The sequence below is a fragment of the Rhinolophus ferrumequinum genome, chromosome 28 (assembly GCF_004115265.2).
Source record: "Rhinolophus ferrumequinum isolate MPI-CBG mRhiFer1 chromosome 28, mRhiFer1_v1.p, whole genome shotgun sequence".
Classification (NCBI taxonomy): domain Eukaryota; kingdom Metazoa; phylum Chordata; class Mammalia; order Chiroptera; family Rhinolophidae; genus Rhinolophus; species Rhinolophus ferrumequinum.
In genome coordinates this window covers 13,391,419-13,415,772 of record NC_046311.1, presented here as the reverse complement: position 1 = coordinate 13,415,772, position 24,354 = coordinate 13,391,419, and the positions used below count along the sequence as shown (strand labels likewise).

General features: G+C 44.3%; 1 protein-coding gene across 1 annotated transcript in view; it reads right to left on the bottom strand.

The window, feature by feature from the left end:
* Positions 1-22,575, bottom strand: part of ENTREP2 (endosomal transmembrane epsin interactor 2) — a 253,708-nt gene extending 231,133 nt beyond the window's left edge. The window contains exon 1 of the mRNA XM_033100323.1: positions 22,357-22,575. Coding sequence (XP_032956214.1) covers positions 22,357-22,575 — 219 coding nt within the window. The remainder of the gene's footprint in view (positions 1-22,356) is intronic.
* Positions 22,576-24,354: the final 1,779 nt, after the last annotated feature.

Sequence of the window (24,354 nt, the reverse complement as noted above, 5' to 3'; positions counted from 1 at the left end):
AGAAGACAGAATGAAGTATGGGAATAAACATAGCTACCATTGCTTAGATATTTTATGGAAGTTACATTTATTATAGTATTTCTTTTTTCCACAAAGATGATGCTTAATAGAGGGTGGTCTTCATAACAGAGGGTATGTCACAGGTCTTATGCTACAGTAATTTATTATGTAACAAGACAAGTCATTTTTGTCACAATGTAGGAGAGTTGCTGAGGGATACCTTATCTCTCACTTTTTATTAACCCAATGCAAACTCTTCTGATAAACAACGAATACTGTTGTCGTTGAGTTTTTTTTATTAGTCAAATATGGGCATTGTAAATTCAACCTTCAGTCCTATTAATAAACAATTGAAAACAGCTTACAATGTTAATCCTAAGTGGATCCTAAGCATTGTTTAACATGTTTTAAGATCGTTGCTTCCTTGTTCTTACCATAAATTAACTTTTCTTAAAAGTTAAAATCTTTTAAAAGCTAAGACTTTCCAGGACTTTAAAATAGAACGTAAGCACACTCTAATTTAAAACAAAATTCATAACCGAAAGTTAACCCACCTAATCATGATGTCACTTCAACTCATTTGTCTTTCTTGAAGGCCCAACTGATAACAGATTCATAGATCCATTCATTCTTTCATTCATTCATTCACGAAACAAATATTTCCTGAGTGTCTTACACATGCCACAAGGGATCTGAAACATCACACATCCTGAGCCCTTTTTCTACAGTTGAGGAAATTGAGGTCAAAGAGCGTAAGTGATCTGCCCACAGTCACGAGCTAATAAAAATGAGAAATCATGGGAGTGATCAAGTTCCTTCAACTCCAGCCTGACGCATTCTCCCTCCCTTGTGTCTGGAGCATGCCTCCATCCCAGTCCCCCAGCAGACAACACTACTATAACAGGTATTTTCCTCAAATGTGTGGCCACCCAGCATTGTTCAAACACCCCTCCTACATCTCCCCAAGGCAGACATTAAGACCTCATCTGGTACTCCTGCAGCGAGGGCTCAGGCTGGTGACTCAGCAGTGCCAATCAGGGAGCAGTTTGAGACACTGGGCACAAGTGCAGGAGGCAGCCAGCTTTTGAGGTAGCAGTGGCAGAGCTGCTGTCATTTGACCCCCAGTAAGCTGGGGGGTGTGTGCTGAGCGTTGGCTGCAGAACTGTCTTCGCTTGTCATAGCCCAGTGCTGGGGTCTTGGCACTGGTCCTGGCTACATGGAGTTTTGTGAAATTGGCTAAACTGGACTCTATTTTTTGCAGCTAAGAACTCTGACTGGCATTGCACCTGTGCATTTCATTATCTACATGTTCAGCAGCTATGCCTGGGAGCTATACTCAAAGGACAGGAAGCTTTGCTTGAAACTTCTCTATGGATCACAGGATACCAGCCCTCAACTATCTATGCAAGTCTTACAACTTTAAAAAATATAACTGGCTGTTTTCTATTACAAAGACAATGATGAGAATACTACACTTTTATCAATATGTACTCAATTGTCAAATGCCTTCTTACTTTAAGGAAAAAAAAATATTAAGACGATGGCACAGGGAAAAAACAATTAGCAAAATATCCTTGCCCCAAAAATCTAACAACAGCAAAGCTGCACAATAGGTTCTCATGGCTCCCAGCTTCTACCCACCTTGGAAGCAGAAAGCAAGGGAGAAGAAAAAGTCCTGAGCAATCTCATTAACCACCCCAACTTAGAGAGAAGCAGAAGAATAACAGCTGACGACAACCTCCAGAGAAGAAGCAGAATTTTCCCCCCCACCTCCATGTCATAGCAGAGATGGAGAAAATGCTGTGACTCCCGCAGGGAGGAAAGCCAGAAACTCGTTCCTATGGTTACAGAAGGGAAATGTTTAAACAGGACAAAGTAAAAGTAATCGTCTTCTCAATTGGACAGTATGGCCTGGGAAACAGAAGACATATATATAAGTGCATTCATTGCCTCCTTTGTCCTAGAGGGGAGTCTAAGATAAGGCCTAAAATTGGCAAACCTAGAAACAGAGTTTCCAGCTTTAAATTTAGTTACATTTTAACTTCAAATACATTTCACCTTCAGTATTTAAATATCAGATGGGGTGGCTTGTACTTAAATACTAAAGTTAAAATGTATCCCCCAAAGAACTGAAAATCAGAATATAAGAGCTCCTCCCTTCTGTGGTCATCACTGAAGTGCCAGCGGCCAAAATGAAGTTCAACCCCTTTGTGACTTGCGACCGGAGCAAGAGCCATAAAAGGCATTTCAGTGCACTTCCCACATTCGCAGGAAGACTATGTCTTCTCCTCTTTCCAAAGAGCAGAGACAAAAGTACAATGTTTGATCCACGCCTATCAGAAAGGATGATGAAATTCAGGTTTATGAGGACACAACAAAGGGCAGCACATTGGCAAAGTGGTCTGGTGTTACAGGAAGAAATATGTCATCTACACTGAATGAGTGCAGAGAGAGAAGGCTAGTGGCACAATAGTTCACGGGGGCACTGACCCCAGCTCGTGGTTATCACCAGACTAAGGCTGGACAAAGACCGCAAAAAGATCCTTGAACGTAAAGCCAAATCTCACCAAGCAGGAAAGGAAAAGGGCAAATATAAGAAAGAAACAAGTGAGAAGATGCAGGACTAAAGTAATCTTCTATACAGCTTTCATTACAAGGTGTCAAAATGAAAAAGAAGAATATAAGAAACAAAACTCAGAAGATAGAAGGAAAACTGTGATAATTTTTTCTTTTGTATAGAAGATAGAAGGAAAAATGTGATAATTTTTTCTTTTGCATTTACATAGCAAGCAAACAATAGATACTATTTGAGAATCGCTAAACCAGGAAGTAGATGGCTGTGTGTAATAAATACATAGATTTACACAAGTAACCACTAGAAAATCTAAAAGGAGACTCTAAACCATCCAATGCACCAGAAGAGAAACACAACATATACACACTGTAAAAACAAAAAAGGAGGGGAAATGCAATATAAAAAGATAAACTATATGGCAGCCAGGGTGACAGAATTAGAATCCAATATATCTGTGATATCAATAAGTCCAGATGAGACAAACTTAGTGTTACTGGCAAATGACAGGTTAAAACGAGAAAGCACAAGAAAATCAAATTTTAAGAACCATTCAAAATAGAGTATTTAGCAAATTGATGACTTATAGAATTTTTAAATATCTTTTTTTCCTATAAACAAACAATAAAGAGTTAGAAAACACAGGTTGAAAAGATCTCACTCACAATAATCCCCGAGAGAAATGGCACAACTGGGATTTCACTTAATCAGACATGTGGGTAGAACCCAAAGAAAACTCTCCAACTCTCCCCTGGGGCACAAGAAAGAAAATGAAAAATAATAATACGTTCTTATATTGGAAAGCTCAATGCTGTAAAGTTATTAATTCTCCCTAATTCATAAATCCACTGCAAACCTATCAAAATGCCAAAAGGATTTGGTGACATACTTTGGAACGTGACAAAATGATTCTAATAGGAAAGCTAACAAAATAAACATGTGAGAATTATCCGGTGGGGCGGCTTGTATTTTCTAAAGACTGGCCATAACAATATCGTCCACCCCACCTGTTAGTCGGCAGTGTGACCTTGACTCTTTTCCCATTAAGAGGTGGGGGCTATGTCCCCTCATCTTGAATGTGGGCAGGCTTGTGTCTGCTCCAGACAATCGAGTACAGGGGCACTGACACCGTGTGACTTCCGAGACGAGACTGGAAAAGGCCATCGGCTCCACCTGGTGCCCTACGGACGATTTCTATGAAGGGAATACCCATCACGTGGGAAGTCCAACTCCCCTGAGACCACATGGCTGCAGAGGCCACACGTAGGCACGTGGCTGAGCTTCCAGCGGCCAGCACGACTGAGGCATGTGAGACGTCAAGCCCCGCCAGCATCCAGACGACCCCAGCCCCTGCCGACATGTGATGCAATTAGGAGAGAATGACCCCACAGAGCCCTTCCAACTTCCTCACCAACAAAATCAGTAAAATGTTAACTAAGAAATGCAGAAGGAATGATAAAGTTTAAAAATCACTATCTGACAATCATAGTAATTTGACTGAGGCACAGCCATCAATGTATTATCAGGAACAGGATATTCACAGAGCTTCAATAATCTTCCCACAGGTTAGGTATTAATTACAAAGGGGAAGATAGTAACTTTACAATAGAGAAACTCGGAGGACATATCCAGGACTTGGCGGTCGAAGTTAACAGCACCAATATGGGACCAAGTCACAATCGCCTGCCACCTGATAGGACCAATGAGAAGAACACGGTGTCCCTTCTGGGGTACGCCTGCCATCTACGCATAACCTGAGCCTAAGGAAGTATCGAACGAACCCAAATCAAGGGACTTTCTACAAAATCACTGGCCCCATCTTTTCAAAATGATAAAGTTGAAAAGAACAAAGAAAGACTAAGACTCATCCAGATGAAGGGAAATCCTAAAAAGATGTGACAACCGAAAGAACAGCTGGTCTCGGATTGGATCCTGGACCTGAACAATTCTACTACAGAGGACAAGTAGGACAATGTGTGAAATCTGAATAAATCTGTGGGTTAGAAAAGAAAGAGGAAAGGAAGGAAGGAAGGGAGGGAGGGAGGGAGGGAGGAAGGAACGAGGGAGGGGAGAGAAAGAGGAAGGAACCATAATGAATGAAAGAAAGTCATTCACTGATTCATCTAACAAATGTATTTGAATGTCTACAGGTCCACTGCAGGCTGGGCTTTACAGACACAAACCCTTGTCTTTATGGGGTTTAGTCTTTAGGGACACAGACAAACTAATTTCAGGTAGCATTAAGTACTCTGAAGGGAAATGAAAACGGGGAAGAGTAGAAAGTGTTGCCGAGTAGTTAGCGAAAGCCTCTCTGAGAAGGTAATGATGAAGGTGCCCAGTGCAGGGTTGGGGGCCTTCTCGATGCTGGATCTGTAAACTGTACAGCCTGATTGGGGGCAATATGCAAACTCTGTCTCAGTCTAAAATGCATGTACCCCTTGGCCTAGAACTCTGTGGACTAGGAAATACCCTATGGAGAATATCCTTTTCAAGTAGGTTTTACTAGAAAATAAAAGTGGCCAAAGTGTCAGATCAATGGGAGCTTATTAAATAAATTAAATACATTACATTATAGTCATTCAGCAGAGCACCATAAGACTTTAGAAAAAGGAGCTGAGTTACATACACTAATAAACAAAGAGTGACAAGACAGGTTGAGTCAGAACACAACTCTTCTTCTGACTCCCCCATGGTCTGAAAGAAAGCCTCTTTCCTTAGGACACCTCTGGGGAGAAGACGGGGGTGGGGGGCAAAAGAGGGGCACTGAGACTTCTCACTTTGTACCTCTCTGATTCGCTGGAAGTTTCTAACAAGAAGCTATAGACATTTCACTTGTAAAAGCCCCAAAGGGTTATCTGGGCCCTGAATGCAAACATTGGACAGCTTCTCCCCAAAGGAAGAATCAAGGCTGCCAGACAGGTTGGTTTTCTCTCTTGGTAGTCTCCGTATTTTCAAAAATGAACTTAATAGTATTTTTCAAATAACGAAAGAGAGAGAGAGAGAGAGAGAGAGAGAGAGAGAGAGAGAGAGAGAGAGAGAGAGAGAGAGAGAGAGAGAGAGAGAGAGAGAGAAAGCTTTCTAACAGCAAAATATGAAAACAGGTGTCTGGTTTGAGGAACTGGAAGACATGGGTGCGGGGGTGAAGGTGAGGACCTCACTTTGGGACATCCTGCATTTGAGGTGCCTGTGACATGTCCAAATGAAATGGGAGTTCAGGTGGAGGCAAGAAGTAACTGTCTCCAGTACAAAGAACTCTGTGAGTGACAGAAGTGTCCACTGGTGCAGGGAGAGGTGTCTGGGCCAAGTAATGACCCCCTGGGAGGCATAGCTCATCGCGCTCCATCTTTCAGAGTCAGCCCTACCCTTGGGTTGTCCACTGCAGAGGTGTACGTCACAGGACAATGTGACATTATCACGCCCAGGGAGCGTGGCTTTGCCCCTTGCTGCCTCTGCCCCCACCTCAGCTCGGCTTTGGGGGGTCCTGAGAATCCTCTGAGACTGGGCTACAGACTCCATAGGGCCCCCCTATGGATGGTCCATCCTACAGCGTCATCTAGGGGGACTCTCTTTGCCCACTGTCAAGGGCCCTCGTGACAGGCACCCTGACTCTATACCCCCAGCTCCTTCTGACACACCTCACATCCACTCGGAAACTTCCAGATGTCTTTATTCCACACACATTCCAGGGGAAATCTCAGGCCCAATCCTTTAGACCAGAGGTTCGCAGACTATAGCCCTTGGGCCAAATCTGGCCTGCTGTCATTTTTGTGAACAAAGTTTCGTTAGACTAGAGCTCCACCCATTCATTTATGAAGTATCTATGGATGCTTTCACGCGGCAATGACAGAGCTGGGTATTGAAACAGAGACCGTCTGGCCACAAAGCCTGAACTATTTAGCCCCCTGTATAGAAAGTTTTCTAACCCTGGTCTAGCCATTTCCTTCCTCCAGTGCTACCTTATGGCTTCTTCATGCTGGAGGACACCAGCCTGATGTGCTCGGGTTCTGTCCCCATCTGGCTTCTACCACGTGGAGTGGCATGGGGTGCTGTCATGCTATGTCCCTGAACTCCGGGTCCTGGGAGTTCTTCCCAACCCCAGCGGGTTTTCCACGCCTGCTTCCTTTCTGCTTCCTGTTGGATGGGAAATGCCCCCTCTGTCCTACCAACACGGCGCTGACCAGTAAAACCATTTCGGGCCTTTTAGCTCTGCTCTCAGTATATAAAGGAAGCCATGCCTTTTCTCTGGCAACAAAGCCTGGTTTTCATGACTGTAGTTTCTCTAGAGACTCAAGAAAGTCAGTATTGAGACTCAAAGCTGCATAATGAGTGTTTCATTCGAGAGAGTACCTGCTCTTCCCCAAAGCAATGATTATCCTGGATTTAATGAGTGGAAAAGCTGCAGCGTAATATGGCTCACAGATACTTTTTAAATGGGTCAGTTTACATTTTCAAAAATATTACTCATGCAATAACTAAAATGGGGTCCAAAAGTTTACACCAGGCGGTGGAAAGAGGGGTATGGAAAAGTTGGGCGGGACTCCAGCTGGCTGGAGGCAGGTCTGCTGTCCTGCCTCAGACTATGTGAGCTGCTCCCTGGAGTTCTCCTGATGAGGTGACGAATTTGGGGGAAGAGGAAAAACAGAAGACCCTTGAAATTTATGGGAGAGAGTTGCGATCAGTTACCAGCAGAGGACGCAGGGGCAAGAGGCTCAGATGAGTGTGTGTGGGAGGGAAGGCTTTAGAGAGCTCGGATGTTCTGCACCGATGAGCCCCAGGCCACAGGTCCCAAGAGCAAAAGCAAGACACGGGCCCAACAGTAGGTGTCCAAAGGCTGTCTGTAGACCTATGGATGGACCTCGGGCTCCCAGACCCCATGCCCTCGCCCCAGCGCTTACAGCGTCGGTGTTTGTTTTCAGGCAGAAACCAAAAGAAATCAGGTTTCTGCCTCCGCTGCTTCCAAAGTGAGAATTCCTGCTCCAGAGCAGACTGTCTTCAGAGAAGCCCAAAAGACGGGAGGAGAGGCCGTGAGCTCAGCGACAATTGCCAGCTCCAGTGTCTAAAGGGGATGCATGCTGCCAGTGATATGCCCAGTCCACATCTGGACGGGGGAAATCGGGCCCTCGTTCCATGGGGAGCACAGAAAGGAGGAAGAAAACATGCGAAGACCTCAATGAATGAAGTAGTCCTTCAAGTCCAACCACCAAAGACGACCACGAATCACCAGGCCAACAAGGAAAATCAAAAACACAAAAGAGGAAGATTTAGAAGAATAAACAAAAAAACTGACCCTCGATCAAACAGAGATTTCACAAAGAAGAAAACTTCTTTTACTTCATTCCAATTAGTACCCTAAGGTAGAAATGAAAAAATCATGTAACCAGAAAATACGACAATTACTCAGAACACTCAGCAGAAAATATGAAAGAGGTCATCACTGTTTTGACTGTACTTACTGGATAAGTACAGTCAGCTGGTCTATTGCAACCGCATGAGGGACCACCGTGCCACCAGCCAAACCAGAATAAAATGTACCAACCAGCAATTAATGTTGAGCAGGGCTAGTGTCCGAGGCAGACCAGGGGGTCACCAGTACCGAAGTGTCAGATGGTTTATAGAAAATGTCCAGATTGATGGCTTTGCACCTGATTTCTCTAGTTTTTGTTTCTGAACCTGGTCATGTAGCCTAGTTTGGGCTTCATGAACAGAGGACAAAAAGGACCCCTTCTCAGATGAGCTTCTTGCTCTCAGATATCTTGACACTTCACAATTGGGAGTCAAAGCATGTCCTGTGGGACAAAGGATGCTGGGAGGTGCCCTGAGTGGCCTGACATTGGCCTGTACTTCTGTCCGGCTGCACGATACCCCTCCCTTGTGAAAGCCTTACCCAAACCCACCCTCCTGAGTCTTCTCAGCCCTTTCTGTTGTATATCCCTGTGTCATTTGTAAAATTACTTTGTAAAGTTTCAATAGATGGTGAAGCTGAAGCTGAAGCAATCTCTCAGTTAATAAAGTAACAGGTAATGACATGGAAAATAGGAGAATAAAGTTAAGATACCCAGAAGATCCACACAGGAGGTCAGTCAACACACAGGAGTTCCAGAAGAAAAAGAACAGAGGAACTAGAAATGAGGAAATAATCAAAGAACAAACTTTCCAGCATTAAGGACGGAACACACTGAGTGTCACTAAATACTGCAAAATATCAGGACACCAAGAACAAAGAGTAAACCCTAGAAGCTTCCAGAAAGGAACACCAGGCTAGGTCACCAACAAAAGGAGTGAGCTAATTGGCATCAGAGATGAAACAATGATGTGCCTGCCACCAAAGATGTAACAACAGAAAAGCTGACAATATTTACCTTTGAGGAATGGGGAAGTTTGGAGCTGAGAGACAGATTTCGAATTTCAGTTTGTACCTTTCCATGCTGTTTGAATTTCCATGAAACGAAATAGATAATACTTTTATCATTATCATCATCGTCTCCATCGTAAAATATATGGAGACAAATATTATGTGTTTTCACCAGAACACGTGATATCAGGGCTCAGTCTGCCCCCCATAACAGTGTTTCTTTCTCTTAAACTCTGATTCCTTTCGTCTCACCTGAGAGACATGCCGTCTGGACGACAGGTATAGTGACAGGTCTCACTCTTGAAGTCACCGGGCAGGTGCCTTGTTCAGGGGTTTTTGGCTTTTGGTTTTGGTTTTATTATTGATTATATAGCAAGAAAAAAAGTATCGTGAAATACATATATTGCCACATTCTCTTCTTTCGAGAGAAAGTCAATCTTGAAGAGAACATTTTACCACCAGGTGCGACAGACCTATAGCTCAGGTAATCCGCTTACACTTCTTACGTTCTCCCCTCATCTTGAAAAGACTTGGCTCTGAGCCTCACACCGTTTCTTGGCAAGCACGGAGGGGATGCGGGGGACATTGAGGCTGGATGAATCGGCAGGTGAGAAGCAGATGCTATGTTTCTTTGCCTTTTCCTGAGATTGAGTCAAAAATTAGTCTCTAAAAAGGCAGTGCTCTTTTGTGAATAGCTGAAAAGAAGTTTGTGGGATATAATTTTAAAAAATCTATTTTTTCAAATCAGAGGATTCTGACGAGTATATGCCCATGGTGGCTAAGCTTTTCATTATGCAACATGCAATATAGGGATTATTATCACAGTCCTTTCAAATTCTGCTGAGGGTTCCAAAAACGTATTTCAAAATCACTGTCACAGCCATTATTGACGATTTCTCATTACAGACAAGAAGGTCACACTTGTCTTGTAATTAGATAACTTCAAAATTTTTCAAATAAAAATTTGCTTTTTCAAGGAGTTCCACATTTTCTACCATTTTCTCTGTGAAAGAATGAGCTTAAATTTTAAGAAGTTATTTTAGAACAATGCATCTGCAGGTCTATGTGATAATTACAGAACAGGTTCCAGCAGTTGTTATCATGTCCTCAATACTTGACTCTGTCCCCCCCAAAAAAAGGCCAGTGTCCCCAATTCCCATGGGCTCATTAATCCCTGTCCACCTTACTGCACTGAACCCTTTAGGTACAACACACAGTTTCATCCATAGTTGGACAGATTGCGGATAAGAGCAGGTCATGATTATAAACTATAAACTGAAACTGTGCAGTTGACTCTCAAACCACACAGTTTTGAACAGCACAGATCCAGTTATATGCAGATTTTTTTCATTAAATACTGTAAATGTATTTTCTCTTCCTTATAATTTTATTAATAACATTTTCTCTGGCTCACTTTATTGTAAGAATACCATGTATAATACATGTAACGTACAAAATACATGTTAATCAACTGTTCATGTGATCGTTAAGGCTTCTAGTCAATAGAATGCTATTAATTAAGCTTCTGAGGAGTCAAAAGTTATTCTCAGATTTTTGACTGCACTGGAGTCAACGCCCCTAACTCCTGTATTGTTTAAGGGTCAACTGTAATTCCAAAACATGACATGAATTTTGATAGGTTCAAGTACCTGAAAGCAGCAGTAGAATTCATATAGGCCTGAACCTGGGCGTGCTGGGGACAGTGGGCCTGGAAACCACACCTTCACTAGAGATCACACCTGGTCTCTGGAAAGGCAGGCCCTGGGACTACAGCTGGCCGGCACACGGGCCGGCACCTGTCCAGAGCCCCCAGAAAAGCCAGCAGGAGCCATTACACATACTGCCCCTGTGAGAAAGGCAGAGAGGCTTCACAAAATAGAGCCTTCACCAGGCAACGTTCTCAGCAGCAGGGGCCCATGGGGACCCTGGGAGAGTGTGGCCCCGACTGGAGGAAGCCCTGGACTGGCCTCTGCGATGTCCACCCAGGTCTCTCCTCTCACAGCTGTCAGCCGGACACCAGCTCGGGAAGGGCAAAGGGCCTTGTGAGAGGTTTGAACTCATCAAAACGGTGGAAGTGATATGCAGGCTTTGCTGTATTTTCTGGAATCTTCAAAGAAACCACAGGATACAGAGCTTTTTGACCTTTTCAAGATTCAAATTCAAAATACCCCATTAAAGACTGAAGTATGGAGCAAGAAAAAATTCTCCCTCCCATACTCAAATTATGTAAACCATAGAATGTTCAAAGCCTATTTTCTTTCCAAAGGAACCAGGGACAGACAAAGGTGCCAAAGGCCTCTTCCTGTGGGGTGACAGGAACGGAGGGGTGGCAAGGCACGAAAAACAGATGTATACTATATTATGACAAAAGGTTTCATCAGTAAATATGCTCATAAACATTTACACACAAAACAACATAAAATTAAAACACAGGAAAGGAAGTCAGAGAAATACAAGAACTCAAAAATATAGAGGGATGATTTTCATACACCAGGCAAACAATGGCACGTATCACATAGACAAAAATAAAATAAAATAGTAAAAAAATCAAATTTGAAAAACAGAAGTATGTACTGTGGGCGAAAAACGGGGGGCGATGTTTTTTAAAAAACTGTTACATTATAAAAAGTAGAAATGGGTGGCCCAATGGCTCAGTTGGTTAGAGTGCGAGTTCTCAACAACAAGGTTGCAGGTTCGATTCCCACATGGGATGGTGGGCTGTGCCCCCTGCAACCAAAGATTGAAAACGGCAACTGGACTTAGAGCTGAGCTGCACCCTCCACAACTAGATTGAAGTACAATGACTTGGAGCTGATGGGCCCTGGAGAACACTGTTCGCCAGTATTCCCCAATAACATTTAAAAAAATAATAATTTTTTTAAAAATGTAGAAATGTTACAAGTGACATTCACTGCTGACCATATCAAGTAAAACAACAAATCAGTAACAAAATAATGACACCCAACCTCCACCTCTCAGAAAGAACTAAATACTAATTAAAACATTCTTCTACAGAACCCCAAGATCCAAGAAAAAAAGCAAAACCAAAATTATAAACGTCTAACAATTAATGTAAATGGGAGAACTCTGTATTGAAATCTGTGCTACAAATATGCCTATACTCAGAATAAAATTTTAACAAATTGCTTTTATTATTTAAAAAAAGAATGAAATATATATATTAAAGATGCAACTGACAAATCTATAATACAAAGAAAATAAAACAAAATGGAGGAGGAGTGGAATAAGGATAAAAAGTGGAAATTAATGAACTAGAAATGATTCTAACAGAAAGCAAGCGACAATTTTTAAGAAGTAGGAAAAAAAATAAAACCAAAAGCCAAAATTTGCTGAAGATGACAACTTGAATAGACTAATATATAAGACAATTATTAAGCACCTATGGTTTAGAATAGACACTAGGCTTTACAGACAAGAGGTCTAACTTACAAAGAACAGCTCTCCCTATGCGAGTCCACAGAACAATATGGAAAGCTCACCAATTTATTTTGCAAAGCCAGCACAGCCTAACAAGCCTTACTACAGCGGGAGCAGGGCTCTAGAAAAGGGTAAACAGGGCCTAATATATGGTGATGGAAGGAGAACTGACTCTGGGTGGTGAACACACAATGTGAGATATAGATGATGTATTACAGAATTGTACACCTGAAATCTACGTAACTTTATTAACAATTGTCGCTCCAATAAACTTTAATTTAAAGAAGGGAAAAAAGACTTACTACAGTGTATACTTGTGTGCATGCAGGAACACAGGCTCCAAACCAATTTTTTATGTGACTGTACAAGCCAACATCTTAATAGCACATGGATTCCAACCATATGCTAGAAGAATAAGTGATAAGGATTATTCCAGAAATCCAAGGGCAATTCAACATTAAAAAAAATCTATCAATATACTGCAGGACATCAATTACTGCAAGAGAAAAACCAAGAGATTATAGAAACATGACTGAAAACATTTGAAAAAAATTGTCAGCCATTCTTTATAAGAATTCTAAACAGAAGGAAACCACCTGCGTATGACTTTTAAATTCCTAATTTGAATACTGGACAGGAGAGCAGGCGGTGGAAACATTTATAAAGAACGTTTTGGGGACAACTGGCAAAATTTGAATATGGACTGTGGATAGTGTTGTATCCGTGTTAAATTTGCTGACTTTTATTATCACTCCATGTTAATGTCATGTTTTTGTATTTAGGACATATATGTCTCAGTATTTAGGGCAAAGGGGCAAGAGATCTGCAACGCACTCAAAAGTGATTCAGCAAAAAATCTGTAGATGGATGTATCAATCAATCATCAACTGACCAATTTAGGAGTCTGGAAATGAAAACACAAATGGGGCAAAATATTAATAACTGGTGAATCTTGTTTAAGGATAAATGGGAGTCTTTGTACTTTTCTTGAAACTTTTCTGCAAGTTTGAAATTATAGCAAAGTTTTAGTCATCAAAATTACCTATCTATTAAGAACTAAAAGCAAACAGCAGATGAAATTAAAGCTATCCCCAAATAATCTAGAGCAAGACATCAGTGTTTCTCTCCACATTTTCAACATTAAGGTTTCAATTAATGCAGTAAGGGAAAGGAGTAGCATATGAAACAAATACTGAGATATAAGACGATTGACCAAAAAGAAACAAAATTACTTATAGATGGTATGGATGTAGATATGGAAAGCACAGACGTTTACTTAAAAGTGGAATAAATCATTTCCAAGTAGAGGAGAAATAAACAAAAGTCATCGGTTTCTCTGGATAGGAGCAGCAAGTAGTGAAGAAGGGGAAATCAGAGGGACGACACAAAGAGACCCAACGAAATGTGGGAGTCCATTTAACAAGAAAGGTACAGGAGCCATATGACAAAACCTTGGAACACTTTATCTGTTCAAATAGTTAACACTCATGTTAAAAATTGCATTGAGACACAAAACACAAAGATACGGCATTATACTGTATTGTGAAAAAGCAGGAATGTATGAATTCTGTCTTGTCTGACACCAGTGAGACAGCGTTTCCAGTCCTTATATTTTTAGCTTTCCTAAAGCTCTTCATTTTAGGTCTGTCTCTGAGTCTTGCTGTGTTCGCCAACTTAACTCTTTTTCAAACTAAGTTAAGCCCATTTACATATACTATCAATAAAGTCTATATGTTTGGCATCACCTTTGCCTGAATTTTAACCTTATTTTGAAACAGACGCACAGACACAAAGTCCGTTGGTACGTGGGCTGCTGTCTCTGCTTGCTGGGTCTCTCTCTCCACTCCTTTCGGTGTGTAGGAAGGATTCCAGTTCTAGCTACTACTTTTATATCATTACCTTGTATCATTATCCTTAGGAAACTCTTCTTTCAGACATTATTACCTCACTACTACCGTGTTTCCCCGAAAATAAGACCTAGCTGGACTATCAGCTCTAATGCGTCTTTTGGAGCAAAAATTAATATAAGATCTGGTCTTATATTATGTTAAATAAGACCCAGTCTCATATTATAGTAAAATAAGACCGGGTCTTATATTAATTTTTGCTCCAAAAGACGCATTAGAGCTGATGGTCCGGCTAGGTCCTAATTTCGGTGAAACACAGTTTGAGTAATAATGCAATTAGCTACTGACTATGTCTTCCTCTCTCTTGCTCTTCCCAAACCCTCAATTTTTGTCACTAGTACTAATCTGGTGTTAATCTTTCTAGTCTTAAGTAAACTTAACCTTCGACTGCTGGCTTCGTCAGCTTCAAAACACCACTCTTTATTCCTATGTGGCACCACTCTTTATTCCTATGTGACACCACTCTTTATTCCTATGTGGCACCACTCTTTATTCCTATGTGACACCACTCTTTATTCAATGTGGCAATTCAGAAGCTTCTTCTACTTTGCCTTCATCTCCTCCTTTTTATTTTTTTAGTTGTATAATTGTATATAACCAGAACATGTAGCACTTATGTATTAATTTGTCCCCTTATCACTATATTTTTGCTTTAGTTTTATAGTTAAATATAGTCGTCTGTCATCCCCAGAATTTCTGAAAAGCCTTACTAATTATCTCATAGTCTTCCGAAGTTTATTCTCTAGTAAACTCTTTAGAAAGGGTTCCTGGGGACAATATTTCTGGAGTTCTTGCAAATTCAAAACTGTATGTCTGCAGCTTTATATTTAAAGGATGAGCATCATTTCCGGAGGGGGCAGGCACTGAAGAAGCATCCTTTCTGATCGGAGGAGCTTGGTACCAAGAAGACAGGACAAAGCCTGGTTGCTGCTCTCTCTCTCCTTGTCCTCCCACTGCCTGGCCCCTATGCCAGTGTAGGCACAGGAAGTGCACAGTAGGGCAAGGTTAAGCCCACCATCCTTGGTGCACTGGGTAAGGGGAGTCCCAGAGAGGCAGACAACACCCTCAAGACCACAGAGAGGGAGCTAGCTAGGAAAAGAGATCCCTAAAATCTGTTTACGAACTCATGGGCTCATTCCCAGGTGTGCATGTGCAGATACGACCCTAAACAGAATGTAAAGATGTTGGATAGATCACCAGCCCCAGAGCCAGGTTGGCCACTCAGAGCCCCAGGTACAGGATGGGTCTGAATAGCCCTGCAAAGACTTCCAACTGTTCAAATAGTTAACTATGCATGAGAACCACATGCATAGAAGGTGGGTCAGAATGTGGTCTAAAGCCAAGAAGAGGTACAACCAGCTAAAACAAAAACAGCAACATTCTCCATAGAATTCAAACAATATCCAGAGAATATTCAGAATGTCCAGGATACAATCCAAAGTTACTCGTCATATACAGAATCAGGAGAATGTCAGCTTCCATGGGAAACACAATCAATGATAGATTTCGGAATTATCAAAAATGTTAAAAGTAGTGATAATAATAAGGCCCCAGTAAGAAAGTAAGTAATTTTAGAAATCAATGAAAAGCTACAAACACTAAGGGGAAAAATAGGAGACACAAAGGGGAACCCGATGGAAATTTTTAAAACTGAAAATTATAATAACCGACGTGAAAAATTCACTGGATGAGGGGCCGGCCCGGTGGCTCAGGCGGTTAGAGCTCCATGCTCCTGACTCCGGAGGCTGCAGGTTCGATTCCCACATGGGCCAGTGGGCTCTCAACCACAAGGTTGCCAGTTCAATTCCTCAAGTCCCGCAAGGGATGGTGGGCTGCGCCCCCTGCAACTAAGATTGAACACGGCACCTTGAGCTGAGCTGCCGCTGAGCTCCCGGATGGCTCAGTTGGTTGGAGTGCATCCTTTCAACCACAAGGTTGCCGGTTCAACTCCCGCAAGGGATGGTGGGCTGTGCCCCCTGCAACTAGCAACGGCAACTGGACCTGGAGCTGAGCTGCGCCTGACACAACTAAGACTGAAAGGACAACAACTTGAAGCTGAACGGCACCCTCCACAACTAAAATTGAAAGGACAACAACTTGACTTGGAAAACAGGCCTGGAAGTACACACTGTTCCCCAATAAAGTCCTGTTCCCCTTCCCCAATAAAATCTTTAAAAAAAAAAAAAAAAAAAAAAAAATTCACTGGATGAGTTTAATAGCAGAATGGAGATGAAAGTAGAAAGAGTCAGTCAATCCATACGGGAGCAACAATTTAAATTACCATGGATTTCTCACCAGAAAACATGGAGGACAGAAGGAACTGGAACATTTTTAAAGGCTGAAAGGGAAAACTGCCAACCCATAATTTTATAACCAGTGAAAATGCCCTTCAGGACCAAGGTGAAGTAAAGGCATCCTAGGTAAGAAAAACTAAGAATTCATTGCAGTAGTCTTGCTCTAAAAGCACTGCTACAGGAAATTGTTCAGACAGAAGGCAAATGATACCAGAAGAAAATCTAGACTATCCAGAATGAAGGAAGAACAAAACAAATGGTGAAAAGAATTCAATAGACTATTCTCCTACTGAATTCTTTAAAGCAAGTGTAATACTGTCTGAAAGAGTTTTCAATACAAGTAGATGTAGTACATAAGATAAATTTGATAAGAGAATTACAACATAAATGAGAGACCTAAGCGGTGATAAATTTTCTGCATTTTACTTGAAGTGGTAAAATAATGATTCTATGCAGGCAGTGAAAAGTTAAGTATATATATTGTAACCTATGGAGCAACTAGTAAAAATACAAAGAAATACAGTTAAAAACAGGAGATGACTCAAACTGTCGTGATTAAATAAGATTCCAAACAAACCAAAAGAAGGCAGGAAAGGGGAAACAGAAGAACAAAAAAGGAAGGGAACAAAAAGGGGGCGGAGAGGTAGATCTAAATTAAACTGTATCAACAATTACATTAAATGTAAATGGTCCAACACATCAATTAACAACAGAAATTGGCAGATCTTTATTTTTAAAAGATCCAACTATATGCTATCTACAAGGAACTCGTTACGAACATAATGATGAAGGTGAGTTAAAAGTATAAGAAATAGTTTTAACATGGGAACAGATATACCAAGAAACAATAAGCAAAGGAAATCTGGAATGGCTGTTTTAATATCAGACAAATTAGACTTCAGAGCAAAAAAAATTTACCAGGGATAAAAAGAGACATTACATAATAATAAAAGTATCAATTTATAAGAAAAAAATCATAACTATATATGGTGACTGATGTTAACTAGACTCATAGTGGTGATCATTTCGTAATAGATGCAAATATGGAATCATTATGTTGTACACCTGTAACTAATATAATGTTTATATCAGTTATACCTCAATTTGTTTTTTAAAAAAAGAGAGTAAAACTGAATAGTGTCCAAAACAGAACCACGTGTAGATAGGAACTTTGTCTGAAAGCGAATAAAGTCAGGGCCTTTTTTCATACCATACACAAAATAAATCCTAGATGAATTAAAATTTGAATGTAAAAAAATAAAATGAAAACATTGGAAGGAAATGTAAAAGAATATTCATGTGATCTCTGTAATGACGACTTTCTAACTAAGAGAAAAGAATCTAGACATCGTAAAAGAGAAAACCAATAGAAATGACTCCATGAGAAGTTTTTAAATTATCCATATGGCAAAAGACACCCAAAATTAAGCCAAATGAGAAATGAAAAACCGCAAGAAAATATGTGCAACATACAGAGAGGTAATCACGAAAACTCTGATCACATGAAAACAATGAAATGTTTTCCTTCTATCAGAAAAATAAAAATGTTAAGGATGGCAAGTATATTTTGCTGGTATTCGGGTACAAAAGGGCATTCTGATGTAATGCTTCTGTGGGTAGGAGTGAATAAAATTGTTTGTGGAATTAATAAGGCCAAAACTAACAGAATTCCGAATCGGAATACCCCGGCACCTAAGGCTAGATAAGCAGCATTGTTTGTAGACACACAGAACTAATACGACCAGAATATTCCCAGGAGGAGAATAAATGAATAAATTATAATAATTCCTACTACAGACTCTTACACAGTCATTAAAAATAATGGGAATAATAATAATAGTGGGTTATGGATGAGCATATTTATTATACACGAAATAAAAAAGAAGTCACAGAGTAAGGTGTGTGGTATAAACTTTTTTGGAAATTTAAAGAAAAAGAAACATATTCTGCATCTACATAAATTCTACTTTCTGTATTGTAAAGGAAAGTGGGAAAGGACCCCATCAAACACCACTAGTAATACAGGTGACTTATGAGCGTAGAACTGGGACAGAAAGCACTGGTGTGTGTGTGTGTGTGTGTGTGTGTGTGTGTGTGTACGCTTCATTGTTTTTAGTTATTGCAACAAGCATATATTGCTTTAGGAGTAGGAAAAAATCCAATGCCATTGCTCCTAAAAGAAACACACACACACACACACACACACACACACACACACACGACATATACAGCTGGCTCCCAGTGACTGTCTTTATCAACAGATGTAACCGACAATGTGCTTGTTAGTCTTTAATGTCCTGGATTAAAAAATGTTTTAAAAAAAAAAGATAAGCCTAGACGTCCACCCAGCTCCATCCAGACAGACGTTCACTGAGCTCCATGAGTCTCTTCTGATCTGTTCACACACACGGTCATCTCTCAACAGGGGCCGCACATGCATCCACGAAGCTGCTGCTCCCCTAACTCCAAGCTGGGTGGCAGGGACCTGGGACAGGAATGCCATTTGCAGGCAGTCCTCAAAGGAGGATCCTCGGGCCAGACCAGCTGCACCTCACCTGTCTCCATCTTTGCCAAGGCCCACCCCTGAGTAATTAAACTTCCTCAACTTCCCTAATGTAATGCCTCCCCAATTTCTCTTGACTCTTCATCTTTCCACACCGTCTGTGCTTTTCCTTAGAAACAGAGGGTGTGACCTCCTCTTGGAGGCTTGACTTTTGACCCTTTACTCAATGGCCTCTGCCTCTGCCTAGAGGGCAGTTAAGTCTAATGGTTGCAACTGTGGCCTCAAAAGCCAGAGCATCTGAGTTCAAACCTGCCACTGGCCACTTCTTAGCTGAGGGACCTGGGGCAAGTGTGATGACTAATTTTCTGTGCCCATGTGACTGGGCTGAGGGAGGCCCAGGCAGCTGGTAGGACATTATGTCTGGGTGTGTCTGGGAGGCTGTCCCCAGAAGAGATAAGCATTTGGATCCGAAGACTGTATTAACAGGTTGTCTTCAGGACCTGCACTCTCTCTGTCTGAGCTTAGGCATCGTCTCCTCCCGCCCTGGGAGGTCACGACACCCGCTTCTCAGACCAGACTCCCCGCCCCATGGGCCCTCCAGTTCGCAAGCTTTTGGACTAAACCTGAATTACGCCACCAGCTTCCCTGGGCCTCCAGCTTGCAGACGGCAGATGGTGGGACTTCTCGGCTTCCACACCGTGTCAGCCAATCCTTCTATCGCATCTCCTGCTGCATATGTATGTGGAGATATATTCTGTTGGTTCTGCTTCCCTGTAAGACCTTGACTAACACAAGTGACTCAATCCCTCTTCACCTCCGCGTACTCAGCAGAAGCTCAGGCTTAGCACCCAGACGACCTCAGCACTACTCCATTCTGCCCTTAAGGCAACTCAGAGGCCCGGGTCCAAATGCCGGTGACGGAACCACCCACGAGTGTGAGCGCCGGGGCCGGGAGGACATGGGCTGTCACACCACGTAAGCCACTCCGCTGGACGTCAGGTACACAGTAGGTGCTCAAGCAATGCGAGCTGTTTTTCTCAGGTAGAGCTTTTCCTTACACAGAGGAGAGTTCTTTCCACAATGGCTCCTCGCTGTGTACAAACCATAGAGAAGGCCCCGAAACTTAGAGATTTCCAGAGAGCCCACACCTCTCATGGCAGAAGAAGCAGGGGACCAGAGTGTGGTCCCCACAGAGCAGATTTCATTATACAGCCAGCCGCCTCTCCAGTCGCCGTTTGGAAATAAAAAACATCCTTGCAAGGTGGTCTCAGAGGGCAGGGACCAGTGTTACAACTCACAGCCACACACTAACATGCAAACCTGGCCCCACGTCACTGGAACCAACCACCATCTCTGCAAAGGGCAGAGATAATAATAATAATAAACACGGTATATACTGTTTGCAAAGGATTTTAAAGGTGCTTGTCAGATTAAGTTTGAAAAATGAAAACAAGCCCATGAGAAAGTGGATGTAAGGGTGAGAGAGTGGGGGGTGGACCGAGAGCAGAAGTGACCTTAAAATCTCTAGAACATAAGCAGGGCTCTGCTCAGTGTTATTCCCACAGCCCAGAGGACCGTCTGCACAGAGCAGACATGTGTGGAATTACTCCCCATCATGCGAAGTTAGAACTAGTAGGTAATGGCCACTGAAAGGAATAACACTGGAAACGCAAACTGAATCATGGTTTCACGTATTTATTTCACTGTAGAGTAAAATGGAGTGAATGCACATTTTCCCCATAAACAGCTTTTCTACGGTATCCAGTGAACGTTCTCCCTTTTAGGCTTGTTATTTAAAGGCAGCTCTTTTTCCATGCCCTTCGAGAGCACCAAAACCATAGCTAAGGCTTAACGGGGGACGGGGATTCAGGGAGGAGCCAGGAAGTGAAACTAGCTTACCAGTCTGCCACCTGTAGGCTGGTTCCAGCAGACATAAATAAACCTCAGTGCCCACTAGACAGACAACGTGAAAACAATGCATATTAAATAACGCTAAAAATCGAGCAACAGATGTGTAAAGACTATATATAGCGGTCCATCTGAATCATGGCTCCCAATTCCTGCCTCCAGCCTCCTCTCTCTGATGTGAATACCCGGAGCTGTGGCCGCACGTTCTGTTTTTCCTAATCAGCTCTCCAGACGCACCCTTGGTCTGAAATAAGCTTTGAAAATTAATACCCCCATTAGGATGAACAACCGCACCTGTATCGATTAGAGTGTCAGAGGGTCAGTTCTGCTCCGATCTCATTTTAAAAGCCATGCAAGGGACTTAGAGAACAAAGGCCATTACAAAAAAATCAACAACAACAAGCAAGGCTGGGCAGAATTTGGAAAACGCACAACTCAAGAACAAATAGCAGGCATTCATTACAGGAGCCCGGATTGGATTTCGGGGGATGGAATTAAAACATACTGAGTTTACAGTTAAGCCTACGAGATGTACTTCAGCCCCATAAACGCAATGTAGTTACAGATCTCAAGAGTTCGCAGAGCAGGCGCCTCTCCTTATAAATATCTGTGCTGCTTAGGTTTCCTGTTTCCATGAGTCCGTTCTTTATTAACATGGGAGGAACTTTCATCAAAAGGCTATAAAATGACACACAAAAAATTAACTCTTGGAGACGATCACTTCTTTTAATAGAGATGTTCCGGTGGTTTTCTCCTCTGGAGGTTTGTTAGTCGCTGGCTTCTCTAATTCGGGTCAACAGCCTACAACTCGGTCACCCTCGCGGTCTCAGAAAACACGCCCCCGGACGCCGGCTGCAGGTCGCCTGCCCAGTCCCGCCGCCCACCGAGCATGCCGTCCGGGCGGACGCGGGAAACGCGAAGTCCGGGACCCGCGTCGGGGAGCGGCCGCAGGCGGGTGGGTCCCCGCCGCCAAGACAGACCCGCAACCTGACGGGTCGCGCCCCAAGCCCTCCGCCCCCAGGGCGCGCCGCCGCCACGGACCGGGTTCGGATCCCGCCTCCTCGCCCGGGTCACCGCCGCTTGGCGCGCAGTGTCCCCGAGGGCCCAGCCGCCGGTCCGACGCGCGCGCGCTGCCCACCCTCACCCGGGGTCCCCGAGGCCGCTGCGGGCTCGGCGGAGGGCTGGCACCGGCTTCCGCCTCCTCTAAGAAAAGTAACTCCGGCGTCAGCGACAGGAAAGGGAAAGGATGCTTCCAGAGCGCTGAGTGGGGTCCCCGGAGTTTGGAACTGCACCCCGCGCTGCAGCGCCTCGGCCCGGCGTTCGCGCCCCGAACTTGGCGCCCCCGCCCGGAGCACCGTCCCCGCCCGGCCGCGGACACTCACCGAGAAGCCGGCCCAGAAGGGGCAGGAGTGGCGGACGCGGGCCGAGGTGGTGAGCGCCAGCGCGGCGAAGCTCACGGCCACGATGAGGCAGCCGAGCGCCATCTGCGTGGCCCCGAGCGCCAGCACTATGCGGGAGCGGCCCGGGCACTCGCGCAGGCGGGACAGGCTGCGGGGCAGCGCGGCGGGGCGCGGCGCGCGGGGACCGCCGGCCGGAGGCATCGCGCCGGCGCCGCCTCTCCTCACACAGGGTCCGAGGCAAGTTGCGCCGGCTGCGGGGACGGCCTCCCTGCGGGCCGCGGGGACTGCGGCGGCCGCGCGCCGGGAGCCGGCCGGGCCGGGCGGGGAGCCGGGCGCCCGCAGCCCCCGCCGGTGCCCGCGCCCATGCCGCCGCCGCCGCCGCCGCTCCGCAGGGCCGTCCGCCTGCCCGTCCGCCCGCCCGCCGCGCGGCGCTGCGCCCTCTCCCGCCCGCCCCGCGCGCTCCCCGGCCCGAGCGCGGGCGCGAGCCGCCGGCGCGCGCTGGGCCGGGACCCGAGCGAGCCGGAGCGGCCGGGTGCAGGTGCGGTCCCCGCCGCCGCGCCGGGGCCCCGAGAGGGGCGTGGGCACCGCAGGCGGGGCACGGGCGAGGGCAGCGAAGCCCTCGGCCGGCGGCGCTGCAGGGGCCTGGGAGCCGGGCCCGCGGGCTAGCCGAGCCGCAGGGGCCGGGCCGCCGGCCCAGCCTGAGGCCAGCCCGGGATAGGCGCGCGCCTTGGTGGCAGAGGGGACCGCGGAGACCGCCAGGCCGGGCGGGGAGCCGACGGAGGTGAATGCCGAGCGCTCTGCCCCAGGTGTGGCGGGTTGGGGCTTCTCTCCAGTGCGCAATTCCAAGATCCCAGATGCCGCTTTTCTGCAGTTCCAGAATTTCCCTAGCCAGCCCTGAAGGACTGGGCATTTAAAACATTCCCAGTGCACAAACGGTCTCTTCCCCCACCTTTCATTTGCAGGGCTTCTGATGCAAGTAAAAAGTTTGGGCTTAAAACAAACGGCACAAAACGAATTTAAATGAACCATATCATTAAAGACCTATTAAATCATCACCAGTCCCTTTTGGCAGTAGAAGGTTTCAAATACCTGATTATTGGCTTCCTGGGAGTACCAAGAAAGTTTGGAAGTTTGGATTGTCATAAATCGCCTTGTGGCCCCAGGCGGATGTGACAACTTTAAGATGGCTGGTGTTAAAAAGCCTGTGTTGATATATTAAGAGACCCAGGAGTGTCAGGAAGTCTGAAAGGGTGAGACATAAAATGGTCAAGTTCATAGTACTCAAGGGAAATGGTAGGTTATCCATCCACAGCCTGTAGCAGAACTGAGGGAGTCCCCTGTTGGATCAGAATCCCTGCAAAGCCTCACCCCCAAATATCTCCGTAACTGGTGCTTGAAATTTCACCATGAGAGATATTGATTCCTGTGGGGCTTGATGAGTCTCTATTAAAATGCAAATTCCTCTTGAAGGGTCACTAGCTCAAGCCTTTATCAGCCAACACCTTGGCAGGGATGGGATTAATTTTCCAGTTTAATGGGACGGCCCAGGGATGAACGGGGGTGAGGAATTCCGCAGATAAAGTGGCTGACCTCAAAATGCTGGCCTGTGGCCAAAGCTGCCTCCTTCCAGGCTTATCTATAACACAACCGAGCCTCCCCCGGCATATTTAGAGCACTGGAGTACAAATTCAAATTTCCTGGAGAAGTTCTCTATCTAGAAATTCACAGGGCAGTGCTTTCTGAGGGCTTGGAACAATGCTAACAGCTAAAAGCAAGATCCTGGACTGCCAGGAAGTTAGGTTCTCACTGTCGTCACCTCACTCCCGTCATTCATTTATTCACACCTGCATCAAAAGTTCACACAGGGCTCTTTAAGCACCAGGCTCTCTTTTAGGCTCTTAGAGTATGTCAGTGATCAAAACCCTCAAACCACTTGAGAAAAACAGACTAGCGTGACAGATTAGTAAATTACAGAGTTCA